The sequence below is a fragment of the Artemia franciscana genome, chromosome 5, assembly GCF_032884065.1.
Source record: "Artemia franciscana chromosome 5, ASM3288406v1, whole genome shotgun sequence".
Classification (NCBI taxonomy): Eukaryota; Metazoa; Arthropoda; class Branchiopoda; order Anostraca; family Artemiidae; genus Artemia; species Artemia franciscana.
Window position 1 is genome coordinate 39,728,396 of NC_088867.1, and position 17,726 is coordinate 39,746,121.

Consider the following 17,726-nt stretch of genomic DNA (forward strand, 5'->3'; position numbering starts at 1 on the left):
CTGGAATACAGATTTGATATATTAGCCTTGCAGATTGACGTGTGAGTCTAGGAGCTGGTTTCTTGAGTTCTTAGGACAGATCTCGGTAAGGAGTGTAACATCATAGTAATTTACGTAAATCATAGATTTTAGCTCGTTGATTTTGTTTGGAAGTTGGTCTACGTTTGTGATTATAGCAGACAAATCTACACTTACTTGCTTCCTTTTTGTGTTGGATACTTCCTTTTGGTAGTAGTAGATATTTTGTATCGGCTCGTCTACAATGGACAAGAAACTGCTATAAGATGTACTATCGTCAGTTGGATTTGGGCTTTCATTTGCGAAGAACTTAAAAGGACTAGTCAGAAATTTCATCAATACTTGTTAGTTTACTATTGGGTTGCTGGCTGGCTTTGGGCTTATTGATATGCGGGGATTGGCTTATTATGAGTATTACATTACTAATATTTGGATTGACAATGCCGTACTGCTCAGTAAGATGTTTCTCAATGAACACCTTATCGCTATTTGTTCCTGGCTGCAGGGGGACGTCATATCCAATTAGGTTAAGTTTCTTGTTATCTGTGGATTTTTCCTGTCTGAACAATCTGCGAACTTTGTCTTTGAGGTGAGAATCAATGGTCTATTTTATCTTGGATGTTTTCTGAAGCATTTCCGCTCCAACATTTTTTTTTACCTCTGAAACAGTACGTTTAGTAGCCATGTTTTTCTTTATGTCATCAACACGCTCTTCGACTTCGTCTATCTTAGCGACAATGTCATTTTTAAGCTCCTCCACCATGCCTTTTACTATTTGCGCAAAAGCCAAGGCACTGGGGACCTTGGAAGTTATTAGATTCGAAATTTTTGCTTATGAATGGGGGCAGCTAGGGCACTAGAGAGCTTCCAAAATGGACAGTGCCACTGCATATCTCCAACACTTGACATTTTTGTAAAGAGTTGAAATTCTGAGACGGACATATTAAAGCAGTCTATGGACAGTCATCTTTCACATCCATCACACAAAACATCTTTAGAATTTGGATCAAGACCTATTTTGCAGCCTATACAGAAATCTAGGCCCTTGGTAGGACTACACAACTTCCGTTTGCAATCTTGTTTAGAAACCATGCTAATTTGCGAGGGGGTTTCCCAAACTTCAGAGGGAAAACGTGTGATTTTTGATCTGTGAGAAGTGCATATACTTGAATTTCCTATCCCCAGCAGTCTAAGGATGAATATCCACCCGGAACCAATACGGCTCTTCTTGTTCGTTATTGCTCTCTTCTGCACAGGTTATATAGAAAATAAACGACTTGGTACACTTAATCTGTGGATTGTCGAAAAAATTCTTCGCAACTATACACCTGAAACATTGTATGAAATCACCAGTAAACAGAAGAAACAGCACAAATCCTAAGTTAATATGCCATTACTGGCTGTAGATTCAAAACTAACAAAAGATGTGCAGATTCTATAATCAATAGTCAAGTAGACAAAGGGTAACAGACTTCTAGGGTGAAGATAATACATAAAATAAAAAAAGGCTATGGTCTACAATACTCAGTTGTCACAGTTATATGCTAAGCCTACTTAGTAATTAATCAGAACATAAGAACAACAAACCTTAGCCAATTACCAACCAATTGGTTTGGATTGTTAGGTATAGGCCTACTCAATTTGATAAGCTATGGTTCTTAAACATAGGCTACTGTTCTTGCTGACTGCATTTCCTTAGTGAAATAGCTTTTCAAGTTCAAGTTCTGTTTATTACTACATAAATTCAATATAAAAAGCCAATTTGGCAGAGAGAGGGCTCGAGGCCAATGTTTAATAAAGAGGTGAAGAAGCTTGTACAAGAATTATCTGAGCTATTGGCTATATAAAAACAAAAATAATGTGAAGAAAGTAGAGAAATCATTAAAATGTGAACTAAGGAGGTTTAAGGCGGAGACCATGGATATAATTGACAAGGATCTAGAAGATGCAGCCAAATGGAATAATAGTAAAATACTGTACTGGAATGCTAATAAATTAAGAGGGAGTAGTCAATCTGGACTTGTCCCAGTTAAAGATAGAATTATGGCTATGGAGAGGAGAAAGAGCTTGTATAAGAATTATCTAAGTGAATGGTCATATGAAAACAAAATGTGATAAGGTAGTGATATTAGTGATAAGGAAGGTGTTAAAGAGAGATGGGTAAAATTCTAGTTAGCCTAATTGACTTCTTGCTATCTTGGAAAGGGTTAAGATTAGGAATATGAAACTTTCAGGGATTGGTCTATAGGCTAAAGTATGTCCTTGGAAGGTATTTTAAAGTAATCCCCTCCACTCTTTCTCTCTCTAGAGGGCTCTGAAATCTGCCTACATGACAGGTCTATGCCTAATGAAATTTTGACAAAACAACATTTTACCTTAATTTTTGGTTACTAGTTGCTTTTTCTCTGCCTTTAGTTCTGAAAATGCAATTCCTGTTATTTGAGTAGAATTTTGAGCCATATCAATATATTTTTTTTAATTAAGGAAATGTATTTGCATATCTTTAAAACCTTATAAAATGGAATTGAGCAAAGTTATGAAGCTGAAAACAATTTTGTTGTACTTCAATTAAGCAGAAGATCTATTTTGCAAGGTTTCACTTTTATAACACACATATTTTTAAAGGTCATCAAAGTTCAGGGCCCTCTAGACAGAGAAGGAGTAGAGGTAATTGCTTCAAAATACCTTTCTGGGACATATTTTAGTCTGTAAATTCATTCCAGAAAGTTTCATTTTCCTAACCTAAACCCTTACTGAGATAGCAAGAAGTTAATTAACTGAATTTTACCAAGAGATGCTCAGAACATTTGAGAATGTGCTAGCTAAACCAAGACAGAGTGGCAGGAAAAGACATAATTCTAGATGAAAATGAAAAAGTTTGTGATATATAGTTGTGGGGAAAGTTTTTGGGAAGTAGGCTTCCTAACAATTTTAGAAAAACTTGAATTAAACCACTATGTAAGAAAAGTGATAAAAATGAGTTGGTAATTATTGAGGTATAAGTCTGGTTTCCATAGGTGGCAAATTACTTATTTATGTAGAGGGAATAGCTAGCATGGTTTATCTTTGTTTCATTATTGACAACATTGTACTGCTGATGGATTCTAACTAAAAGTGTTTATAGCAACTAAAAGAAAACTCGCAGGAAACTCAGGTTTTCAGATATGAACAGAATTAAGATAGATCCAGTGTGCTAAATATGTTTTTTTTTATGTCCTTGGTAGTTCAAAGCTGAAATCTTGCAAGGGTAACTACCTCCTGGGAAGTTGTGGTGTTTATAGACTCTAGGATGAGAATTTCTGGGCAACTTTCCAGGAGCAGTTGAATACTAAACATGAAAGTTTAAGATTTGACAATATGGAGGATGGTTGGAATAATTTTGGAAAAACTATTGGTGAAGTTGCTGATGGTGTCTTAGAGAAGAAAGTTAAGGCTGCAGCTAGGAATGAAAAAGCTTTATGTTTATTAGAGAGGAGAAGGGCCTTGTTCAAGAATTATCTGAGTAATAGATTGTAAAAAAAGCAAAAGGAATGTAAGAAAAGAGGAGGAAGTATTAAAATATGAACTAAGGAGGCATGAAGTGGAGGCCATGGATAAAATTGTCAAGGATCTGGAAGATGCAGCTAGATGGCATAATAGTAAAATATTTTACTGGTGTGTTAATAAATTGACAGGGAGTAGCCAATCCAGAGTTGCCCCAGTTAAAGACAGGAACAGGCCACAATTTGTGATAAGGAAAGAGTAAAAAGAGTAATGTGTAAAACCAAGATACAGTTGCAGGAAAAGATATAGAAGAAAATGAAAAAGTTTGTGATACCTTGGTTGTGAAGGAAGATTTATTTTGTGAGGAAGAATAAGCTTCAGATTCTGATAATATGGTAAATGAGTTTCTTAGATATGGTGGCTTTGAGGTTAGAAATAAGGTACTGAAGATTACAAATATGATTTTTAAAAAAGGGGAAGTACCTAACGATTTTAGGAAAACCTTAATTAAACCACTGTTAAAGGTATTTAGAGTGAGTGCCATAATTATCAAGGCATTAGTCTGGTCTTTTTAGGTAGCAAATTACTTAGTAATATGATACTTTTTTAGACTGAGAGATGCTGTAGACAAAGTTTAAAGAGAAGAACAGTGCAATTTTAGAAAAAGTACTGAATGTTGACCCAATTTTCACTCTTAGGTTAATAATTGAGAAGTCCCTTAGTTGTTAAACTCCATTGGTCCTCAGTTTCATAGATTATGAACAAGCTTTTGATTCTGTTGATAGAAGAACTTTAGCAAAGGTTTTATCATTGTATGCTATACCAGACAATACATTAAAGTGATAAGTACAATGTACGAGAATAAAACTGCTGTGGTTAAGGTAGGAAATGAGCCTAGCAGCTAGTATTGTATTAAATCAAGAGTTAAGTTGGGTTTTGTTCTATCACTATTTATATGGATCATTTTCATGGACTTTGTCTGAAGGAGCACAGTATAGGCAAGGGGAGACCACAGATTCAAATGGAGAGAAAAAACTCTCCTGCACTTAGATTATGTTGATTATTTAAGCATCCTAGCTGAAAATGTAAGCAGATTGAAAGAACTTTTAGAGATTTTCTGAGTTCAGGGTGCTTGAATAGGTTTGAAAATTAATGATAAGAAGACTTTCACTTTCCTTGGTATTATCAAACAGTTCATTGTAACAAACTGTAGTAAGGAGTGACCCAGCTCAATAGTAACCAAAACTCTAAAAAATGGAACTTTGGTACCAATAGCTACATCAAAAGAATTGCATTTTAATGCTGATTTTAAATATATAAGTTTCATCAAGTTTAGTCTTACCCATCAAAAGTTACGAGCCTAGTGCCCTTTTTAAGTGACCAAAAAAATTGGAGGGCACCTAGGCCCCCTCCCACACTAATTATTTTCCCAAAGTCAACGGATCAAAATTCTGAGATAGCCATTTTATTCAGCATAGTCGAAAAACCTTATAAATATGTCTTTGGGGACGACTTACTCCCCCACAGTCCCCATGGGAGGGGTTACAAGTTCAAAACTTTGACCAGTGCTTACATATAGTAATGGTTATTGGGAAGTGTACAGGCGTTTTTGGGAGAATTTTTTGGTTGAAGGCAGGGGTTGAGAAGACGGGGATATGCTAAGGGAGCTTTCCATCAAGGAATTTGTCATGGGGGAAGAAAATTTCCATAAAGGGAGCACAGGATTTACTAGCATTACTTAAAAAAAAAAACAATGAAAAAATAAATATGAAAAAGTTTTTTTTTTCAGCTGGAAGTAAGCAGCAGCATTAAAACTTAAAACGAACAGAAATTATTACCCATATGAGGGGCTCACCTCCTCCTAATACCTTGCTCTTTACGCTAAAGTATTTATAGTAATTTCAACTATTTATTCTGCGGCTTTTGTGATTCAGGGGTCATTCTTAATGAATTGGGACAAAATTTAAGCTTTAGTGAGGTACTGACGAGGGGGCGAACCCCCTCATATATGTAATAAAAACATAAGAATACAAAAGTTCTTTATGTAAGCTAATTTATAAGTTATGTATATCTTTTACTTATAAAAAGATTCATAAAAAATTAAAAGTTCTAGTTGCATTTTTAATTAACCAAAAATTGGAGGGCAACTAGGCTTCCTCCCCTGCTCTTTTTCTCCAAATCATTTGATCAAAATTATGAGGAAGCCATTTAGCCAAAAAAAAAATAAATATACAAATTTTGTTTTAATTATTTCTCTGTGGAGAGCCAAAATCAAAACATGCATTGATTCAAAAACGTTCAGAAATTAAATAAAAAAAACCCAGTTTTTTAAATGAAAGTAAGGAGCGACATTAAAACTTAAAACAAACAGAAATCACTCCGTATATGAAAGGGGCTTTTCCTTCTCAACGCCCCGCTCTTTACGCTAAAGTTTTTTACTGTTTTAAAATGTAGAGTTAAGAGAAAGAGTCAAACTTTACGTAAAGAGCAGGGCGTTGAGAAGGAAAAGCCCCTTTCATATACGGAGTAATTTCTGTTCGTTTTAAGTTTTAATGTCGCTCCTTACTTTCATTTAAAAAACTTGTTTTTTTTAATTTAATTATTAGTAAAGATGGTGGGGACAGTGAACATGTTAAAAGTAGAATAGCCAAGGCTCAGGGGTTTTTTCACAGTTAAAAGAAGTTTGGTAGAATGAGGCTAAGATTAGAATATTGGAAGGTATACTGATGACAATGGTCAAACATGCCTCTGAAGCATCAGCACTCTGAACAGATGAAGATCTACTAAATCTTTTCCTGAGAAATTTTCTACAGAATGATCTGGGTACCCAGGTGACTGACTGTATTTCAAACTGTGGAGTGTATGAAAAATATGGTTCAATCCACAGTTTTTTACTGTTTTAAAATGTAGAGTTAAGAGAAAGAGTCAAACTTTAGCGTAAAGAATGGGGCGTTGAAAAGGAAAAGCCCTTTTCATATACAGAGTAATTTCTGTTCGTTTTAAGTTTTAATGTTGCTCCTTACTGTCATTTAAAAAACTTGTTTTTTTTATATTTAATTATTAGTAAAGATGGTGGGAACAGTGAACATGTTAAAAGTAGAATAGCCAAGGCTCAGGGGGTTTTTCACAGTTAAAAGAAGTTTGGAAGAATGAGGCTAAGATTAGGATATTGGAAGGTACACTGATGACAATGGTCAAACATGCCTCTGAAGCATGGGCACTCTGAAAAGCGGATGAAGATTTACTAAATGTTTTCCAGGGAAATTTTCTACAGAATGATCTGGGTACCCAGGTGACTGACGGTATTTCAAACTGTAGACTGTATGAAAAATATGGTTCAATCCCACTTTCTAGGGCTATGATGAAAAAAAAAGGTTGAGATGGCTGCAGCACATTCTGCAAATGGAGGATGACAGATTGCCAAAGATTTTCCGTATTGACCAACCGTCTAGGGCTAAATGGATTGCAGGTTGTCCTCGTCTGGGGTGGGAGGATGTCATAAAGAAAGATTTCAAGGAAATGGGAACTTCCTGGGAGGGTGCAAAGAGGGAGGCTTTGAATAGGTTGGGATGAAGGAGGAGCGTGTGTAGCTGTGTTTACCTCAGGCAGCTTGATGCTGATGTGAGTTGTTATTAATAGTAGTAGTAGTAGTAGTATAATTCACATACAGTGATTTGTCATGATTGTGCTGTACAAAAAAAAAAAAAAAAAAAAATCATAGCAATTTTTCTATGTTTTAAATCTGCCTATGTTTCTTCTGTCGGCTTTGATTTTTTTTTTTTTATTAGTTTTTTTTACATATAAGTGAAACAGCAGTTGTTAAGCAGCCTAACAGAATAAGAAGAAAACATAGCAGAATTGTTTTGCTTTTTATTCAACTTAATCATGGCAAATCAATGGTTTTCAATTATAGCTTTTTCAAAATAAATTTATAAATAAGTAGTAAGTTTGAAACCAATGTTTTAACCCTTCTTTATACCCCAAGACTATAGAAAGAAATTATCATTTTCAAGGATCCAAAAAAGATTTGAATTTGCAACAAAGGGAAATAACAAAATGCTATGTTCACTTTATTTGTAGGTGGACTGCTTCATAACTACCCTAAGTTGAACATCTACCCCAAACACAAAGTTACTAGCCTCCCCTCGCTTATCTTTCCAAAAACCTTAAAGTTTTCACTTTCTTAGTTTTGAGACAAGAAAGGGTATACATACTAAACTATTAAAAAAGCCTGTTACCTTTGAGCAAAGCATTCTGACTGTATACAATCTTGTATTATAGCATTACTGAGCTATGATAAAGAGCCATTGGCTAAAGCTTGAATTTTTTCTCAGGGGCACTTCATGTAGAAGGGGTTGTCATACAAGCTTCAGAGGGGTATCATTTGATTGGAAATTGGAAGTTATAATGCCCTTTTTAAGAATCAGAAGTGACCAGTGGGCAACTAGCTTTCCTCCACCCCGATCCTTCTCTTCTCAAATGCATGCAATCCGAATTTTGAGATAGTCATTTTGTTGAAAATAATCCAAAGATCAAATAACCTATGTCTCAAGGTGGACAAAATTCTCACATACCCTGGGGCAAGGACTCTAGCATAATTTATGCAAGTTGTCCATTGATTACATATAAGGCTTAATAGAATTGCCATCCCTTTTATAAATCCTTGAGGTGCTAAAGAAAGAGGTGATCATAGAAACTTCACAGGGCGTTCATTCGATTGAAAGTCAAAAGTTTTAGTGCTATTTTTCAGAGTCAAGAGTAATCAAACGGCAACCATCTTAAGCTACTAATTTTAGAGAAAGTTTAACATTTGGGATTTAATTGCCATCCAAGTTAGTATATCAGGCATGTATAAGTGAATAATTAGTATTGCAGTCCTGTTTTTATTCTGTGAGTCTTGTTTTTATTCCTCGTGATTTGTCTTTGAGGCAAGCAAGGCTGTATCCAGCAGGGGGGATTGGGGGGTTTTGGACCAGGGGATTGAAAGTGTTTTAAGATTTTTTTAATGTTGAATCTTCTATCCCCATAGCTGTCACTCATCTTTCCCTTCTATTTGATTATTGCTAAAGAATGTTACTATAAATGTTTGAAAATGTGACTGGGCAATATGCCCAGTCATACTGTAATGACTGGGCATGAGTCTACAGTTAGTAGCTTAACGTTAAGTCTTCAGTGGGATATACAAAAATTATATTGGCTAATGTTGATTTAATAATAATTCTTGCAAATTATGAAACCATGTTGTTCAATATTCCCAGAGAAAAAATTATTATCTAGCTTAAGTATATTTATAAATTGAAATGGTACGTTAAGCCTTTGAAAGACAAATACGTGTTTTGTGTCACCTTTTAATTTCTAATTGTTGAGTAGCTTCTTAATTTTCACCTTCAGTACCAATAATACCTGTGATTTGAATACATATTAATATGTTTCATTCTATTTCAGTGTTTGTGTCATTCAAGAATTTATCTTACTATTTCTAAAATGGATCAAAAAGAATTTTGTTTGAAGTGGAACAGCTACCTAGATGTATTTCATGAAGCTTTTTTACATATACTGGATAGTGAGCATTTCACAGATGTCACTCTATCATGTGAGAGTCAAAGCATCAATTGTCACAGACTTGTTCTCTCATCATGTAGTTCCTACTTTGCAACACTACTTCTTGGGATTTCACACTCCCATCCTATTATTATTCTAAACGATGTGAACTTTCATGATCTGAAAGCTTTGGTGAAATTTATGTACACAGGTGAACTGACTGTTCCACAAGCTCAAATTAGCTCATTAATAAAAGTGGCTGAGATCCTTAAAGTTAAAGGACTTACTTATCCTGATGAGACAGATAACCAGTTACGAAAACATAGCTATCCCTCTCAGATGACTCAACCTGCCGTAAAGGGAAAGAGAGTTGATAGGACCTCTGAAAACAGCTTCTTGGCTGAAAGTTCTTCCAGTAATCTAGGACCTCCTGTAGTAGATACCTCAAATGATAATTTGGCAAAATACCCTGCTGAAACTAGTTCTTTTGTTGGCGAAACAGGTATTTCTGTACGTAACTTACTTGAATTTTTTTTCATTGAAGTTCACATTATTGAAAATCAAATTACCAAAAGGGTGGTTATGTATTTAATTTATTTAATTTCAGGATGGAGCTAGATTAAAGTCAAAAGCTAATATGACTCTTGCTTCATGCTTACACACTAGAATCTCCTTTACTACTAGAAATTTATTAACTTGACAGTGAAAAAGTACAAAGCCCAAGGTCTGATTTTGCTTTTGAGATGTTTTTCTTCAATCTGACATTTTTTTTTTTTTATCACATTCTGGTTTTGTTTAGTTCAAAGTGCTAATAGGCTATCCTAGTGCTTCCAGATATTCCTAAAAATACTTAAACTTGATTTGTTTCTCCTACAAGACAAATATAGTAGAGTTGAATAATATTATAATCGAAGTCCTTAGACTACTGGTTTTGATAGACTGAACACTTATATTTTGAGAAATGGCCTGAGATGTAAAATGTGAGGTTAGGCTCCACAGATTTTCTGTAAAAAAACAAAAAAACATTCCTTAAAGATTTAAGATCTAATCTTATGAAAAAAGAGTCTAATAAATAGGTATTGTCAAATATATTTGTACATTAATCTGTTTAAACTCTTGAAGAAAAAAAGCCATTCCAGAACATTTGTTCAAAACACATCCAATGTCTAAAAAGCCCCCTACCCCCTTAGGCTCTTAATTTTTAGTTGGGTGGGTCTTGATAAGTTTGCAGTGTGGACTCTATTAAAGACTGTTTTCATTTCTTGAATTTATGATATGATGTGTAAACAGGTGTGGCCTTTTCCCAGTCCTGTTGGAAACCTACCTGAAGATCTCTCTATCACATAGGTAAAAATTCTAAGTAAACTGCATTTCAGGTCACTGTTTCCCTTTTTTATTTAAAATGGAAACACGGTGTTTACTTTTTTGTTTACAAAGGCTCCTGGCCACATGCAACTTTTTTTGTCCTCTTTGTGTTTTTAAAAGCTTTTAATTTTAAACCCTTGAACATGCTAAGATTAAGCTTTGGCCAACTGACTTATTCATTTCTTTGTGGTAAATGCTTCTTGACAAATTTGCTCAAGCATAGACAGCCATATCAAGTATTTCCCTGGAATAACTGAATTCATCGACAGTAAGTAATTTAAAAAAGGTATTCATATTATGTATTTTGTAATGAAACTGCTGAGCTATCAAAATGTGTCTGTATTCTTCTGAACAAGATTATGAAAGGTCTATAGAAAGTAACCTCAATTTTCTCATGATGTTTAAGAATTTCATTTATCTGTCCAAAAAATACTAATTTGGATGGATAATTAAGCTCTGCCCTTCTCTTTATATTGATCCTTTGCTAATATTCATTTTAATTTGGATTGTTATTTTTAGCAAGTCAAAGACGAATTTGGTGTTGGTATTTGCAAAGGAAGGAACAACAATTCTTGTCAGTTTGAAGATGATGGACAAAATTTTGATTATGGCAGTGAAAAAGTAACCACCTGTTTTCCTTTATTACTTTTGCTTTTTTCAGTGTACATGATCATAGCTTTTCATTTTGAAACAGGTCTTTCTCCTTTTGGCAGTTCTGCTTGGTAGTTCTGTTTCTATCTTTAGATCTGTAATAAGAATGTTTAAGGATGATTATCTGCTTATCTTCATTAAAATATATTTCCTGTTGAAACCATAGAAATTAGAAAGCTCAAAAGGGGGCCGTTCATCAGTTCAATCATGGGACTCGAATAAGGTTAAATCTTTCAAATCTATGACTTTCTCAAATTTAGTCTTTTCTGTTATCTTATTTGTAAAGATAGTTTATTCTACTGGCTAAAAAAGAAAACTGACTTTTTTCCTTTTAGAGAATTGTCATTTAGTAAAAAGGTATTTAGTTTCTAATGGCTGCTGCAGTAGACGATTCTAGTGGCCTTTCTCAGTTGGCAAAGCCCATATAATATGAACAATCTCAGTTGCCCACTCACTTGCAAGTCCTGTGGACATAGTCACGAATTCTGAATCATATTTGTTCTTAAATATCTTTTAAATGTCTCACAGAACTGAAAGGCATTGTTAATTACCCTTACTACATTTTATCTGCCTTAGTTCTGCCCTAGGGGGGTAGACTATCGTGACAAAGTGAAAATAATTATTTTTATACAACTCTGAAAAGTTTATGGTATGTTTGCCGCTCTCAGAGACTATCTGTCTTGCTTTACACTATTTACGCTCTAAAGTCTTAGATCACATTGACCATGTTTTTCACTACCAACCACAACCTCTGACCAAGTCACTACCTGCAGCACCCGTAACCTAGCAGGGGACGTAGCACATAGCAACAAAACAAAAAAAAATGAAATAAAGAAAAACTGCCACGTTGGAAAAAATTGCCATTTTTTGCTGATTCAGGAATCGTAATTGTTATCTAAATCAGTCTTAATAGCAAAATTTTTATCTTGAAAAGGAAAACAAAGGGAATTTCAAAAAGTTGCCTGAAAACCCCCTAAAAAAGGGTGTCGGATTTAGACAAAAAGTAGACTATTGGAATCGCCATGGCTGAAGACCCATAGTTTTGTGGATTCAACAACATGAAGAATCACTTTTGCTTGGGTAGCATTGTTGTGTGCTCTTTTTTTTCTTCATTATTGACAGAATACTTGAACATTGCAGAGAGCTGTTTTAAGTGCTCATTAAAAAGAATTTCCTATATGTAGTGTCTTTTGCGTGTACCAAAACCGAATATTTAAAATAAAACCAATTTTTCGATAATAACAAATTTGTATCTCCATGCACTGGAAGATGAATGAAGTTTTATCGCTGATTACAATCATAGATGACGTTACAGAAAACCCTGTGATGATGTCTATTGAAATTGGAGTTTGTTATTTAATATACTCAGCTGTAGTATGGATCATGTAAGTTCATATAGTATTGATTACTATAGTATGGATCATACTAATGACCCATAGTAAATAAAACTTAAAAAACGCTTATAAAAAGAAAAAACTGGCTAGAGAGAAAAAACAATGCAATTTCTAGCTGTTTCATAAATAGTAATTGCTATCTAAATTGGTCTTAATAGTAAAATTTAATTTTAAGAGCAAATGTAAGGGGGTTTCGAAAAACATTCCAAAACTACACAAAATGGCATTGGGTCAAACGAATAACCTATAACAGAGGTTCTCATCGTTTTTCTCCCACACTAGGCAATACCAATAACTATAGTCTTCCTTCAAAAAAGTTTAATTTTTATGCTAGAAAACTTACATTAGAATCTTGAAAGGAATTGACCTCAGATACAGGTATCGTAATTGCACTGTCTAAGTAAAATGTAAAGTGGGCTCTATGCAGTTTTTTCCAGTCCACATCATTTATAACAAGTTGAAACTTTGGAAAGGACCGGAAATTAAAAGTTTTAGTGCTTTTTTGCAAGTTAAAAGCAATTGGAAGGCAGCTAGCCCTCTTGCTCTTTTGTATATTCCTTCAAAACTGATCTGTGAACCACAATGGGAGGACGTCACGGCTGCAGCTAAGCTCCGAGATTTCTGGTGAGGCTTCTTAGACGCCCTATGTGCCACCCCTGGCTCTAGAGGATCTAAGGTCTAAAGTAAGGTTCAAAACTGATCTTAGTTTTGAGGTATCAAATAGAGCTGGGGGTCTTGAGCTTGACTAAAAGACACGGAGTGCATTTCGAATGTCAAAGGGGTTTGTCTTCAAAATCTTAAGAATAGCTAGGAACATTGAGTCGGAATTTTTAGAGCTACTACTAAGACTAGTTGAGACTGTGACTACTTGTTATTGTGAATACAACAACTTGTGGTTGCAGCTGCTAGTGACCGTTGCTGCTAGTGTTGGCGTATTGAACTGCTTGCGACTCCTTGCAACTGTGACTTGTTGTGTGCCAATAACTAATTGTGACTTTGACTATGACCACTTGCACCTACTTATGACTTCCACTATTCACGTCTATGCCACTATTTACGACTTGGACAAATTTTGACTTTGACTGTCTTTACTTGCAACTGCGATTGGAGCTAATTCGATTGAGGCGCGAATACGATTGAGACCAGAACATAATTTGCACTTCACTGAAAAAAAAATGACCGTGGATTGTGAGTTTAATATACATATGATGATATTTATTTTTAAAAGTCTTAATAATTTCGATTTATTAAAGCAAAAAAGGGAAAACTTTAAAATGTATTTTGTTTTCAGTAAAGTGCAAATTATTGTCTGGTCTCTGTATGGCATGAGGGATGTACTCATGTTTGCTTTCGCTCGTTTTGAGTTTGATTCGGTTTTTTATTGTAATTTCTTTTAGATTTGAGTTTCATTTATTAGTTGATTGTAATTTCTGGTAGTTTTACGTTTGGAAGATTATTTGACTTTGTTTCTACTAATTTTGGGTTTTTATTGGAGCTCTTATTTTTCTTTAAAAAACTTGTTTTGTGAAAAAGGTTTTTTAAAATAATTTCTGTTCGTTTTTTACTGACTTAGTTTTTTTTGAAAAAATTAAATTTTAGGCCATCCTTTGGCTTGCTATTTATATGTTGGAGAAACTTTTTCAACAGTTTTCGATTGAATTAGCTCCTTTCAAAGTTTCAGTGATATTTCTAGCTATCATAGAGCAGCGCTGCCTATGATTTTTCTTATATGCCTTTTCGAAAACCTGCATGCATATAGTTTTTTGATAAATTAGGACTCCTCTTAAACTTTTCCTATAAGTTTCATCTTAATACCCTTAGCGTCATTAGTTACATTAACTGTAGTGGTAGTATTAATAATGTAGACATAGTGTCTTCTGGCTAGTTCAAAATCTACCACAACATACCCTTAAAGGTATAACTTAATAATGTAAGCCGTTATTGAGATATTGCTTTGTCTTCTTATTAAAAATCTATATGCTCATAGTTCGTTGTGACTTAGTTCATCATCCCTCTAAATATTCCTTGAAAGCTTCACCTTAAGACTCTCAGCTTGTGCAGTAGCATTAGTTGTAGAAATAACAACAGTATGCGCATAGCACTTTTGGCTTCTTTATTATCCCCTTCAAAACACGCTTAAAGTTTCAACTTAATACCATCAACTACCAACAACCTGTGTGGGCATAGTGTTTTTGATTTAATACCGTCCTGTTCAATATTTCCCAAATTTTTTGCCTTAATACCCTTAGTTTTAGTAGCAGCAGTAGCAGTAGTAATAGTAGAATAAATAACAGTAACCTTAACTTTAATGGCAGCAGTATTAGTAGTAGAAGCAGTAATAGTAGTAGTAGTAGCAGTATGAGCAGAAGCTTTAGGATGCAAATGTTTAGTTCAACGCTCCACACAACAATACCTGTTAGTTTCAACTTTACACACCAAATTGTTCTTAAGATATGGCTGGCACGCCCTTTGACAACCTACATACAAATGACATGTTGTTATCTAGTTCACATTCTCTCCTCAAAATTCCTTGAAAAGTTTCGCTTCGTTGTAACAGTAGTCATTGCAGTAGCATTGTTATTACTATTAGAAGTATTAACAGTAATAGCGGTAGTGCTAGTAGTAGTATTAGTATTAGCATATTGCCTTTTGGTCAATTGAACATCTCTCTCACCAAGTCCTGGAAGTTTCAACTTAATACAATTAGCCATTGACGTGACATTGCTGATATGTACTTTTAATAACCTCTATGTCCATATACTTCTTGAGATTGTCATCTCAATGCTCTTAGTATCCACAAGTAGTTGCGATTGATGTAGTACTTGAAGTAGTAGTAGTAGTAGTTATTAATGTAGAAGTGATAGTAGTATTATTACTAGCGTGCACATATTGCCTTTTGGTAGATAATCTTCCCCTTTAAGCATTCTCTGAAAGTTCCGACTTAATACCCACATCAATTCTTTAGATACGCTCTTTTGTCGATGTACATGTAAATAGGGTTTTTTGAATTAATTCAAATTTTTCCTCAATATTGTAAACGAATTTGGTAGTTTTAGGAGTAGTGGTAGCATGCAAATATTGCTTCTTTGATCATCTTCCTTATCATTTCCTGAAAGTTCCAAGTGAATGTACTCAGTCATTCCTGAGTTACGCCCTTTTACAATTGGTGCACATATAATGTGTTTTGGTTTTAGTTCAACACTTCCCTCAACATTCTCTGAAAGGCTCACCTTAATGCTCTTCGTCTTTTTGGAAAGTAAAGTTCAAACATGCCAAATTGGCTCTCTTCAAATTTTTATTGGATGTGTTTTGAGGAATGATTGGTTGGAGGGGGGGGGTGCTGATTGCCCTCCATTCACTTTTTATTCTTAAATAGGGCACTAAAGCTTCCGAATTTCAATCAAATGAGCCCCGTCCAATGTTTGTGTGACCATCTGTTCCATAAATTCCTTATACGCCCTGAGATATAAATCACTACCCTGGCCCCTGGGCTCTGGGGGGCGGTGGTTGTCTTCACCCTGAAGGCATTGTTAAATGCTCTTCAGACTATAGTGAACAAAGCGGTTATCCTAGAATTTGGTTGCTGCGTTTTGGGGAAAAGAGGGCGTGAGGGAGTGGGTGGGGGGCTAGTTGCATTTCATCGCTCTAAACTCTTGAAAAAGAACTAGAACTTTACATTTGTAATAAAAGAAGCCTCTGCTAGAAATTACACGACCATCCCTTTCATTAAAACCTTGTGTATCCCCGGGAAAAAAACTATCACCCCTACCCCCAGACTTTGGGGTGTTGTGTCAGCCCCAAAATATTTGGGATCTTGGAAATATTTTTAAACAAATGGCTCTCTCAAAATTACTATCGAATGCATTTGTGGAATATAGGACGTGGGGGGGGGGTAGTTATCCTCCGATCACTTTGACTCCTAAAAAGGCCACTAAAACTTCTTGTTTCCAATCCAATGAGCCCCCTCTGAAGTTTATACGGCCTCTCTTTTCCTAAAAACCTTATATGCCCTCAGAGCATCACCTAAAACCGTTCCCCTTAGGAATCTGGGGGGAGGGTTGTCGTCCTAAAAAACATATTTACTTGATCTTTCAACTACGCTGAAAAAATGGCTCAAAAATTTCAAATTTGGATTGAATTTGCTTGGGGAAATAATGGGGGAGGGGCTGGTTGCCGTCCAACAACTTTTGACTATTAAAAAGGACGCTAGAACTTTCAATTTTCAACCAAATGAGCCCCTTTTGATGTTTCTAAGTCCTTCTATGCAAAGTGCCCTGGTCTAAAAATAATAATCATAATAATAGATAATACATTGCGCCCACATTGCTCTTTGCTCAGGCAGTGCTATCGGATTGCCTAAGATAGTACAAGTGAAAATTACATCTTCATTTTCCTCTCAGCTTAAAACATGAAGTCCGTACTTGAATAGTCTTTAAAGTTTTTTTTTGTTAACGTGTTTTCGATAAGAAGATGTTTCTCTCCTGCCGCTCTGTTTTGTTTAGTAAATTAAATCATTATGCTTCTTTTTTTTGTTCTTATTGTGTACTGCATATCTTTAAAGCTAGGAGACATTTGTAAACCTTTGTTCAAGTATGTTGGGCTCTTCAGCTTGTTCAAACCCTGAATTTTTGTGTATGTTCTTTTAGTCTACTTAAAGTAATGCGGAATTTTTCGTATACTAGATATCTTAGAGTGTCTTTCACCAAAAGAAAGGGAATAAAGAGTCTCAAAACCATGCATATTTATGCATTTCCGATAGGATACCCCTCTCTCCATCCTCTATATGATTGTATAAGTAAATTGGACGGATTTGTAATATCCCATTTGATAAAACCGCTTCTGAAGTGAAATTCAAAGTTTTTTTTGTTCTTTTATGTATGTATTGTCGCCCCGCCCTCCTTCTCCGTGTTATAACCTGTTTTTTTTTTATGAAAGCAATTAAATTCACATCAATAATAACAGGATTGATGTTGCTAAAAGACATATTTTCTTCTTCTTTTAATTTTTCTTCTTCTTTTTAATTTTTCTTCTTCTTTTTAAGGGAATTGAGAATTGGACTTTTGAAAGGACAGCGAGGAAGCCAAACACAAGTTTATATGTCTCAGGTTAGTCTTTCATTGTTTTATTTAAAAGTAAGGGAAAGCAAAAGTAAAATTATGGACTGTTCGTTCTTCCCTTATTTCTGTTTATTTATTTTTATTAGAATATAAGAAATAAGAATAATGACTTGCTTAAACCCATTAAACTCTTTTACTAAAGCTAATTTTTTACTTA

At 34.8% G+C, this 17,726-nt stretch overlaps 1 protein-coding gene across 8 annotated transcripts in view; it reads left to right on the plus strand.

The window, feature by feature from the left end:
- Positions 1 to 1,375: 1,375 nt before the first annotated feature.
- Positions 1,376 to 17,726, plus strand: part of LOC136027393 (zinc finger protein with KRAB and SCAN domains 1-like) — a 28,911-nt gene continuing 12,560 nt past the window's right edge. For 2 of the 8 annotated variants that reach the window (XM_065704598.1, XM_065704602.1), the window contains exons 1-4: positions 1,378 to 1,481; positions 8,947 to 9,552; positions 10,927 to 11,028; positions 17,494 to 17,557. In XM_065704598.1, coding sequence (XP_065560670.1) covers positions 8,986 to 9,552; positions 10,927 to 11,028; positions 17,494 to 17,557 — 733 coding nt within the window. In that variant the 5' untranslated portion in view covers positions 1,378 to 1,481; positions 8,947 to 8,985. Of the gene's footprint in view, positions 1,498 to 1,559; positions 1,643 to 2,723; positions 3,897 to 8,946; positions 9,553 to 10,926; positions 11,029 to 17,493; positions 17,558 to 17,726 lie in introns of those variants that run through there. The other 6 variants (XM_065704595.1, XM_065704597.1, XM_065704599.1 and 3 more) reach the window with 5 other exon arrangements.